Source organism: Benincasa hispida, chromosome 2, assembly GCF_009727055.1.
Source record: "Benincasa hispida cultivar B227 chromosome 2, ASM972705v1, whole genome shotgun sequence".
Taxonomy (NCBI): domain Eukaryota; kingdom Viridiplantae; phylum Streptophyta; class Magnoliopsida; order Cucurbitales; family Cucurbitaceae; genus Benincasa; species Benincasa hispida.
Genome location: NC_052350.1, coordinates 21,772,201 through 21,783,757, shown reverse-complemented (window position 1 = coordinate 21,783,757; position 11,557 = coordinate 21,772,201). Strand labels below are relative to the sequence as shown.

The 11,557-nt window shown below is 32.6% G+C and overlaps 2 protein-coding genes across 3 annotated transcripts; both read right to left on the bottom strand.

The window, feature by feature from the left end:
* Positions 1–353: 353 nt before the first annotated feature.
* On the bottom strand, positions 354–2,470 carry LOC120071515 (putative clathrin assembly protein At2g25430). Its single transcript, XM_039023837.1, has one exon. It carries the CDS (start codon positions 2,329–2,331, stop codon positions 580–582), a length of 1,752 nt encoding a protein of 583 aa, XP_038879765.1. The 5' UTR covers positions 2,332–2,470; the 3' UTR covers positions 354–579.
* Positions 2,471–5,654: 3,184 nt separating this feature from the next.
* LOC120071241 (beta-1,4-mannosyl-glycoprotein 4-beta-N-acetylglucosaminyltransferase) lies at positions 5,655–8,800 on the bottom strand. Of its 2 annotated transcripts, none has more exons than XM_039023398.1 (2): positions 8,441–8,800; positions 5,655–7,275 (listed from the first exon to the last, which is right to left on the bottom strand). In XM_039023398.1, the coding sequence occupies exon 2, from the start codon at positions 7,183–7,185 to the stop codon at positions 6,067–6,069; it is 1,119 nt and encodes a 372-aa protein (XP_038879326.1). In that variant the 5' UTR covers positions 7,186–7,275; positions 8,441–8,800; the 3' UTR covers positions 5,655–6,066. The 2 variants fall into 2 exon arrangements, with proteins under 2 accessions (XP_038879326.1, XP_038879325.1); XM_039023397.1 differs by having other exon boundaries at positions 8,436–8,799.
* Between the last annotated feature and the right edge of the window lie 2,757 nt (positions 8,801–11,557).

Sequence of the window (11,557 nt, the reverse complement as noted above, 5' to 3'; positions counted from 1 at the left end):
TTATTTTTCTTTCATTAGGATTTCTTGGGTATTATAAGTATTATAGAAAATAGATTTTCATTAGATTGACCATGTGTCTGGTAATTGCTCATTATTAGTGTCTATGTTATCTCCTACTTGCTAAATTGGCTATAAATAGTGACATTTGGTGGGTTTTGAAAGATACACATTGGACAAATTCTAAAAAATTTGAAGAAAGTAGAGAAATCCATAATTTGTTATTATTTACTTTTGTTATTTATTTTATTTTATATATTTATATATATTATGTTTAATTTATTTTAATATTATATTTTATTGATATCCGTGTTGCTGTTGTACTCTTCAAATTCATATATATATACACACATATATATACACACACATATATATTAAAAGCTCTCAATTTTTTTTTACAAAACAAAAATGTTATCAAAGGATCTAGCCTTCTTACTCCATTCATGCAAGCAAGCAAATACAAAGACCGGAAAACAAAAGGACAACCTGCTGAAAATATTAAAAATATATACAATCGGCTTTTCTCTATTATCTTTGCTGCTTATAGTAACTATGGAGCTTATTCTCAAAATGAAAACCAAGTCAAAATGAAGCATAGTAGTATGCTGAGCCATGGGGCATGATTTGCTGAGGATTTAAGTCAACATAGGCTGAGCCACCACCAAGTTTTCCCAAACCACCTTGGCCCTGCATTCCATCTCTGCCATACTGCTTCCATAGAAGCTGCTCCTGCGTTAGCAACTCCTGCTTCTTCTCCATTTCAGCTATCTGCACATACGAAGGAGGTGGAACCGTAAGCGATGCAGCGAAAGGGTCCCGATACCCGATCGGTTCAGCTGTTCCATCTGGTGCTGGAAGTGCCAGAACTTGTGCAGCAGCATTGCCTTGGCCTTGCAATGCCACTGCCACACTACTCGAACTCCCCCCAAATTGCACGGCATTGACATGTCGCCTAACCGTCTCTTGGTCGTACATTCCATTTAATAGCAGTGGATCAAAACAACCTCCCATATCAGGCTTCTGCTTAGACAGATGGCTAGCAGTTTCAACCAACGTCAATTCCCAATCTGGTTTGCCAAACTCAGCAGCTGGCGTCTGCCACGCTGAACTCACTTCAGGCTCATGGTTTGATGAGAAAGTTTCCCATGAACCATTAGGATTCGTAATTGGGGGTCCAGAGAAAAGAGCCAAGGCCAATTTGTTCCCTTGCTCATCAGCTGATACTCCATCCTCTCTCAAGTTCACCAAATCTTCCTTTGGCGATTGAGTTCGCAAAATCGATTGCGGAACAGGAGCACAATTCTCTAGCAGAGGAAGAGCCTTTATCTCATTCATGTCGTATCCAGACTCGTTAACTGGTAGCGGTTTCATTTCCTCCTCTGTTCTCATTTCATCGAAATCCTTAGGCCTTCTTGACATCTCCTTTAGGAAGCCCCCAAGTGTGATCAAAAGGTTGTGAGTTATCATCTGAACCTCTGGATATTCAGAAGACCGTGCAATCCCCACATCCTTACACCAACCATAAAATTCTACAAGATCATTAATATTCTTTGCCGCATTAGCACAAACATCAAAAGCCCTAAGACAATCAACGTATTCCATTTCTTTAAAATGATCCAACAAAACCCCCAAAGCATCACAAATCTCAACATACAACCCAAAGCTCTCTTTGATAATCAAATTAAGCGCAGTAATTACTAATCTACTATTCTTGGCCATTCCTGCCGGCCTACAAGCCAAAACTCGATCAAGCATTCGAAGCAATTGGTTTAACTCCTCCACTACTCTCTCTGGTCTCATTGACCTCCATGGACTCTGCTTCCTGCTCCTATAACAAGATTCATCACCCCCTTTCAATCTCTTCTCAAGAACAAGATTCTCAATCAATTCATCGAGATACAAAGCGTAAAACCTCAAAAAACTAGAATGATCCCATGAATTCGAATGTGCTTCATCTCTAAAACCAGATAAATTCAAGACTCGCATACCTTTCCGCGTAGCATACACGATCTCCTCCCCAAAAGAGGGATGCCCATCAATTAAAATCCTATGCACCACAATTAGCGACTTGAGCGCAACGATCCAATCGCGAGTTTTACTCAATCGTCTAGAGATCGTAACTACACACGCATTCACATATCCATTCGAATAATTGGAGCATAAATTCACAATCTCCCTAATATACCTATCGTCGGCAGGATCCTCATCGTGGCTCGTCGCTTTGACCACCAAAACATCGAGTTCCGGCGTCATATTTCCGGCGACTTTGGCGATGCTGATGGTCGTTTGGTCCTTCATAACTCCGATGGCTTTTCTGATGGTGCTTTGGGCCATTTTCGTACAAAATTACGAACAAAACTTCACTTGGCGTGTAGCTAATGAAGTGACATGGAGATTAGTAAATGTGAAGTAATGGCGAAGATGAAGAAGCAGAGAAGGAAAAGCGCTTTCTTCAGAAACGCTGAAAGCGGAAGAGCGTTTCAAGAGAGAACAAAACGACTTGGTGTAGTGTTGAATTGTACTTGTGCGTTCTCTAGATGATGCCACGTGGCTCACTATCTTACTTGCACACCAAGATTCAAATATTTGACATTTCTTATGGAACAATATTTTTAAATATTTAAAGAACGAGATATTAAGATTTTTTCACCCCTATAATTGGATAATTTAGTGAGACTATACTAAGTATTTTTTATTTTGTATCTCTAATACACCTATTTTTGGATTTTTTTTCTTTTTTTTAATACTACTTTATTTTCTACACTTTTAGTTTTGGTTCAATTTAGTCTTAGAAAAAAAAAATCTTTTTGATCCTTAAGTTTTGGATTTAGTTTCTATTTAGTCTTTAGGTTTCAAAATCTTATATCGTATATCTTTAGTTCATAAGTTTTTGAGTTTGGTTTTAATTTAATCCCTAAATTTTAAAATATTACAATTTTACCCGACATTTGAGTTTTGCTTCAATTTGATCCCTATGTTTCAAGATGTATACTTTTAATCTTGATTATTCACTAAATACTCATTTTTTGTCTTTATTGTTAATTTATTAATAAATTAAAAATTATTAAAATAATTATAATTAATTAAGTTTCATTATTTTTTTATCACTTTTAGAATTAAATTTAAAATTTTAATTTCTAATTATTTTTAATTAATTAATAGAAATTGACGTGAATGATTGAAAGTAAGTATATAATAAAAAGTTGAAGTTAAAAATGTAAAACCTTAAAGCCTAAGAACTAGATTGAAACAAAACTCAAATTTAAGGATAAAATTATAACATTTTAAAACTTAAGGGCTAAATTGAAAAACAACTCAAAACTTAAGGATAACGTGTATAATATTTTAAAATCTAGGGACTAAATAGAAACTAGACCAAAAAATCTAGGGACCAAAAAGATATTTTTCCCTTGATCGTTAAAATTTTAAGAAATTCATTTTTTGTTCTTGCATTTTTAACTTTTATTCATTTAGTACCTATAACTTCAAAATATTCATTTTATTTATGTATTCCTAAGAGTGATCATTTTTATATATTCATTTTGATTTTTAAGGTTATGTTTGGTAACCATTTAGTTTTTTGGTTTTTGTTTTTAAAAACTAAGCTTATAAACACTACTTCTACTCTCAAATTTCTTCATTTGTTATCTAGTTTTTTTACTAATGGTTTAAAAAATCAAGTCAAATTTTGAAAAAAAAATAGTTTTTGTTTTTGGAATTTGACTATAAATTCAACTATTGTACTTAAGAAAATGTAAATCATTGTAAGAAATATGGAGGAAATAAACATAATTTTCAAAAATCAAAAACAAAAAACGAAAGTCATCAAATGGAACCTAAGAGAACAAAGTAGTAAGTTTTTTATGGTTCAATAACCAAAATGAGCCAACATCGAAAGTAAATGAGACTTAAATGAAATCTAAAAGTATAGAAGCCAAAATAAATCAAAATTAAATATATAGAAGTAGTATTTTAGGCCACCGTTTGGTAATAATTTTTTTTTTTTTTAATTTTAAAAATTAAGCCTATAAACACTACTTTTGTCTTGGTGGTTTTCTCTCTTTCTCTTCTAGTTTTGCTATGTGTTTTCTTAGTTGGTCTGGTTTTATTTGGAGATTTTTGGCGTTGTTCTTGCTCAAATGTAAATCACATTTTGGTCCTAAAATGTTTGTTTGGTCTTATTTGATGTTTTATTTGGAGATTTTTGGTGTTGTTCTACTCTAATTTTTACTAGAATGTTTGTTTGGTCCTAAAATGTGTCTAGTTCTTAAAGATAGAATTGATTGGTTTTATGAACTTTGCATTGTAGTTTGTAGATTCACTCTCAACTAGAGTTATGCGTATACTGTGCTGAGGACCCAAATTTTGAGAATAAAAAAAAGTAACTTTCAAAAAGTTGTTTTGTTTTTAGAATTCGGCTAAGAACTCAACCATTGTACCTAAGAAAGATACAAAGAAATGTGAATGAAATAGACTTAATTTTTAAAAAAAAAAATAAAAAAAACCAAATGACTACCAAATGGGACCTTAAATTTTGAATTTTTTTTTTTTATGTTAGTTTCTAAATTTTGTAATTATTAATGTATTCTACTTGCCAAATAGTCAGCATTTACTATGCAATATTGTTTCTTCAAGTTTTTTTTCAACTAAAAGAAAATCAAACAAATTAATTGGTAGCAAAATCAGCAAATACATAAATTATGAAACAAATTAAACATAATGTCAACGCATTAATCATTAACATATGTTTAGGAGTGCTAAAAAAGGTAGGGTGCAAGAAGTTTTCCTTGTTTAGTTGGATTTATTTTTTCTTTATTATTATTATTATTACTATTATTTTTTGCTTGTTGGCCTTTTATCATTTTCATGAGCCAAGCCCATGTAACAAACAAACAAATAAATAATAAAACAATGCATTAGTAGTCTCCCTTGAAAGTTTTGAAAGTCTTGCTTTTCAGGTGAAGAGATTTGAATATCCAAATCAAAAAAGGTGTACGACAGTTTGGCTAATTGAGTTATGCATATATTAGTAAATAGAGAAAGAAACTAATACTAAATAAAAACAAATGCGATCGGATTTGAATTTTATTTATTGTGCGATATGTAGAAATAGAAAAGCAAAATACTTTTAAATATAAAAATAGTATATATAAAAGTGTTTGGAAGTTGTTTGAAGAAGATTTAAACTCTTCTTTTGTTTGGATGGAACTCTAAGAAGTACAAATACTTTTTTTCACATATTGAATACTTGAGGTTAGACATGCATCAAACACTTGTTATGTATACTAAATAGACACATATATGTAAAAAAAAAAAAAAAAAAATCCGAATATATCAAAATAATTTTTTTAAGCATCATAAACTCAATGATATTGAACTTTATTCTAGTTTGAAAATGATATACATCTAGAATAAAAATTTATGTTTTAATAAACATATCTTTGTCATTTTATATCCTAGATTTTAAAAAACTGACATGTCGTCATGTCTGTCGTATCATATTTGTATCTCGTATCTATATCTGTGCTTCTTAAAAAAAACGTCTATCATAATGGTCTTATATATTTTTCCTTATAGAAAATATCCATCGCAAATATGATAACCAAGTGGTCTTCTCATAAATTTGAACATTATTTTCAAACTAAATGAAAATCTACTTACACTCGGAAGATCTCATAGCATTTCCCGTAAAAGTGGATCCAATATCATTACATTGAAATGGATATCAACTTTGATAAACATTGAAGAGGTAACAGACCATTACAGCACAACATTCTACCGCTGTCTCTGGCAATCTAATGCAAAATTTAGTACACTAAACAATGGATCATCTACCGTAACATCACTCACTCTGGCTAACAGCTTTAACTTTCCTGTTAGCAACTTGTGTCTCAACATATCCACCAACTATCGCTTATCAATCTATTCCTATCTGGTACCGTTGCAAATAAAACTAAAAATAGAGAGCCTGCAGGTGCTAGCTAGCGATTCACATTCTCTGGCAGAGCGGAACTTTAACGAAAATAAGCTAGACAAGATTAGAAATGAGCGAGCTACTCTTCGAGGACTCTATGGTTGACTATTCAAACCTGGGATGCTGTCTTCAGAGGATCTTACACAGCCTCTAGGAAGCAGGAATCTGAATTTGTCTGCATTCTCTATCAAGTATGCAGGAAGGTGAACAGCCGATGAAGACCGCGGTATTGATCCCATCTTCTTAATCAACTCCCGGAAGGTGTACTCTTCAGGAAGCATATCGAAGAGATCATCTCCCTGGCAAATGAGCTTCTGTATCCTGGAGTAATTCAAGAAGTCTCGCCGCTTTACACGGTCCGCATGACTATAAGCTGTCATCTTGAATACAAAGTCTTGAATATTCCTAAAGCAAAAGCTACAATGCCATCCTGCATCGGAGAATATAAGTTCGCTTTGGCGTGAATGCCTATACTGAGTATGTGGACCATAGATGTGAAATGTGGCTCGCCAACTGCTGTAGTCCACAGGGAACTCGAAAGAATACATGTAGTTCCTCATTTCAAGATGGATTATAGGAGGCACGTCATCACACCATTGCAATAGTTTCACGGTATGTGGGCTCGGTATCTCATCAGTATCTGACATGATCAAAAGATCACCATTTGAAATCCCTGCACGCCGAAGTAATCCATTCATAGCTACACGTTGCTGGGATTCAAGGTCAAATGGGTTTCTATATGACCCACGAGAAGCAACTTTTCCAGAAAACACATCATGAACAGTCTTATTCTCTGCAAAGGCAAATCTATCTCTATTTTCATCAAATAGTAATGGCTTGCGTATGCCTGTAAAAGTCGTACGTGACTCCAGGATTACAAACTTCCAGACATATGGGTAAAGCTCCCGCCATCTAATTTCAAGCAAATCTAGCTCATTACTGAAGATGATGGCATCAAAAACACGACGAGGTTTGGATCGCAAAGACCAGCCATGGAGGCGACAAAGATGTTCCATAGACACATTTTCTGCATAATAGTGTGGTAGGCGCACAAAAGGGCGTGGAGGTTTGTCCCAAAGTGGGCGGAAGAAATAAGAAATTTTTTGGCCATAATTGAAAATGGTAATAACACTAATTGGAACAAGCATAAGAAGCATAAAAAGAAGATATTTAGGTCGTATTCGTCTAGAATTGACCCGAAGAGACCGAGCCATGTTTTAAGGGAGAATACTATGGGAATGAAGCTACTGACATATTGGTTTAGGTACAGATGACAGAGTCATGGTCTCACCATTGTTGGTTACCTGAGAAAATTGACCACCATATTACACGGCAGAAGGGATATTAAACAAAAATAGATGAGGCACAGCATTTCCAATTGGAGATGCCAAGTGGGAGAAACATCAATGTTCAATTCCATTTTCGATTTCAGTAATATTAGGGTATCAGTAGATAAGATTGTAGCAAGTAATAGCAAATAACTTTAGCTAGTGAGAGGACAAACCTAGGATGAAAAATTAGTAAAGAAAAGATGGAGACAGTACAATCCAATATTCATCAAATCATTATGAATTCCACAACTAGCAGTCTTTCTTAAAAAACAAATCATTACTTTTCTTTTCAAAGAAAACAAAACTTCCATTTAAAGGAATATATCAAGCAGTAAACAATGAATTTCATGGTAAAAAAAGGAACAAAAAAGCAGACCGGAGGAAAGGATAGAAATAAAAACTTCATGTTATATTTGTCAAATTGAAGCCAGCATTTCCTTATGATATTGACTTTCAAACTAACTAAAAAGCAATTAAAAGAATCCATAATCCACCCAGTTAGACCAAGTTTAAACATAGTCTTTTTACGTTAGTTGAAACATCAACCATCTGGATTCCATATCAGTAGACCCTTTTGTAGACACATCCCTAAACATAAATTTAGTTGCCATTATCATTCAAACTCCGACATTCTTTTTGTTTATTAAGATAGTAACCTTTTTCGCTTATATGAACTTCTATTATCCCACCCAACCTCAGCTACATCAGACCCCGCTGATCAAACCAAAAATTGAAAAGAAAATTGTGTTAATCCAAAATTATTAAGAGATTCAAAACCCCTCCATCATCTTAAACCAAATCTTTCCTCGTAATTTGTAAGATACAATTAACGCAACCATATGCTCATACATTCTGGTCCAGCTGAGATCAATGATTGCCCTACTTCTCGTTAAACAAAGTGAATCAATCGCGAGGAAATGACTACGGTTAACAACAGACCTAGTAATTCTCAATAAAATTACTTCAATCTCGAGTATGAATCAACTGAAACAGAACCACATCATTCCAAACACCATAACAATATCCTCAAAGCAATCGAATTCAACACTCAAAAAATCCAACCCATTACTAAAAAAACAAACGAACCCCAGAAAAATTCAGCAACAACCCACACAATGAATAGATAAAATTACCTAACTGCAATTAATTGGGGCGTCGATCCATCCCTGGCGGGTCGGGAAATCGGAAGGTAAGGAAATGGGGATCGGATTTGGAGAAGAAGAAATGAAAAAAGAAGAGGAAGGAATTAGGAAGAAGTTAATGGGAAGCAATCGAGTGGCGCGATTGAAAGTAATTGGCGGGACGGCGTTGGATAAATCTCGTTGTCATCTCAGAGTTATCCAACATGGGTCCTCCACTCCTCCACCGGATGCTAATAACCTCCGGCCATTGACTCTCTGAGGCCACCTGCCATTGGCCCCTTGTGTGAGCTTCCTAAAATTTTGCCTTAAATCATATTTTGATGCTCTCAATTCTCAACTTCTTTACGGTAATGGTATGTTATCCATGTTGGAATTGATAAAAATTTTGGCTATCTTCTTTACTTAAGTTTGTTCAATTTTTGTTTCTGTATTTTTAAATCAGGTTCATAATGAAAATAGATGTAATCTGGATGAGATTTTTATTGATGGATGGTCTGAATTGTAAACACAATTAGATTGTTTTTATTACGTTTACTTATAATTATGAATTTTTTATATTTTACTGTTACCATTACTGTTGCTACCATAACGATAACAGTAATAGTAATAGTAACAAAATAATCATAAATGTAGTAAATTCATATTTTTCATATTATTAGAGTAACAATATCTGTAATGATAAGATAACGGTAACGTTAGTGGGTCCACATAAATTTTAACCGCAATAAGATTCAATACTTTTTATTCTTCAATCAGATTACACGATTTGATTACAAATTTGAAGGTGATCCCATATCTCATTATGATTATGGAAGCAGGTAACATAATGAATTGGAACCCACTTTTTATATTACTATTGAAGGATTACTTTTCGATCGGGGTAAACGTGACTTTAATTTTCTAATTTTGGACTCCATACTTTTTCAATAAATCTTAAATAATCAATTTTGACCAAAATTGACTAAATAATAATAATAATTTTCATGCAAAAAAATATAATATGTGAATATTTTTTTCAAGATTTATGGTAAAAAGTTAATGGATAACAAAAAGTTTTTAAGAAATCAATAATGAATTAGCATTAGAAATTAAATTTAGGATTTATTGAAAATATAGGGATTAAAATTGAATAAGTAAAAGTATAGACATTAAAATTGAACAAACTCTAGTATAGGAATCAAAATGATATTTTTAACTATAAATTTTTTATTAGAATTGAGATGAAGAATAACAAAATGTGGAGTTTCATTTTGAAAAATGACATGAGAGTTTCCAAATCGGGAAAATGGAAAAGTGATGTTTAAGTTTATTAATAAATAAATATAAAATTACCAAAATTCCCTAGAAGACACATAACTTAATTATTTGAAAAGAAAAAGGGTTTAAAATTGTAAAAAGGGGAAAAAAACAAAAAAAGATTGGATACACCTTGTTTTCGAAGTTTCCCAATAAAGTTTTTTTTTTTTTTTAAATGTTCAAAATCAATTTAAAGATGCAAACAAAAACTACAGTAGGAAGAGCACTCGCCAAAAAAGAAAAAGACTTGAGAAATAATAAAATTGGATGGAAAAGACCTCTCAAATACAATATATTCGAGTAAAAATTCAGTTGGATCTAACGAAGTAGCAACATGACGGAATGTGAAAAAGATAGTAGAAATTATGCATATTCACGGTTCGATTTTGGGCAAAACCGTATTTGAACCGAACATGTTGTTTAAAGTCATGTTGAACCAATCAAAATCAAATATACATCGTTCTTAAAACTTTGAAACTTGAAGTGAAGAAAGAAAATGACACTTACGTTAATAAAGCTGAAAAATGGGCTACAACTACATGTCTGGAAATTTGAATTTTAAATAAGACAATTGGAGTTTAAAAAACCTAGGATAAAGTAAAGGAGAGATAAGACAAATGACTAAAATAAAATAGTATTTTTGACAAATGACTAAACGACATGATTTACTAATTCATTAGATTAATAAGTAAACAAATATACCCTTGCAGTAAATTCCCTACCATCATAGGATATTTAATTAGAATCTAAACATCTAAACAAAAATCAAATAATCACAAAAATTAACTCAAATGACTTACTTTATATAGGAAGAACTCCCAACTTAAATACACCATCAATTTGATGAAGAAAAAAGATCTCAATTAATAAGAGAATTAGGTAGCTCAAAAGATTACATTACCAACTAATACTAAATGAAATTAAAGCCAACACAAGTTATTTTAGTACAACAATGAGTAAACACATCAACCAACAATATTTATCATAACATTAAATACTATATAATCTCAAACGAAAAAAAAAAAAAAATCAAACCTAATATGTATAAGTAAGAAAATGATTATGTAATTTTACGAAAGATCCACTCTAATTGTTTTTTTATCTTTTCAAATTCAAAGCTTTAATACAAAAATTATTATTGAAAAATCATGAAGAAGGAGCTAACGTTGATATTTTATGAATTAAAAGTTAAAATTGAGAAAAGTTGAGTTTATATTTCCACTTTTGTCTTTCATCATTTTTCTTGTGGTCACCAATGTAGAGTGAAAATGATGAATGTGATGGTTAATTGGATACCGAATTGTGATTACCCTCGAAGTACTATGGTGCGAGATCTGGCTTGGAAGCCTTGGCTCTATTGGTTCTAGTGTTTGCAATACTGTGGGTGGGCTCTTATATTAGTAATCATGTATGGGCCACAAGGATAAATGGCCCATTCCCTCTCTGTAAACCAAGACAAGTGGCCCAACTTGCAATCTTAGGCCCAACTTCTGAAGGATGAGCTCTTTCTTGTTCTTGATCTGTCGAACGATTTTAAGTGTTTTTTTTTTTTCAAAAAAAACAAAAAATTGCAGTGCCAAATTTATCCTTCACAAAAAGCTACGTTCCACGAAATTTCTAGAGAAATTTAATTCGTGAAATTTGAACTTTATACTTGTATTAATTTCAGTATAGTGAATACAATCTCTAATACATAATCTTTTGATGTTTTCTCTCAAAAAGTAAACTATAATGCTAAGCTTGATCTTCTTAGATGATCGGCTTTTGGGCTTGATGATCTTCTTGCAGGATCGACCTTTGGACTTGTTGATTTTCTT

Coding starts and splice junctions, on each gene's coding strand:
- LOC120071241 (XM_039023398.1), bottom strand. CDS start 7,185: ATGGCTCGGTCTCTTCGGGTCAATTCTAGACGAATACGACCTAAATAT.
- LOC120071515 (XM_039023837.1), bottom strand. CDS start 2,331: ATGGCCCAAAGCACCATCAGAAAAGCCATCGGAGTTATGAAGGACCAA.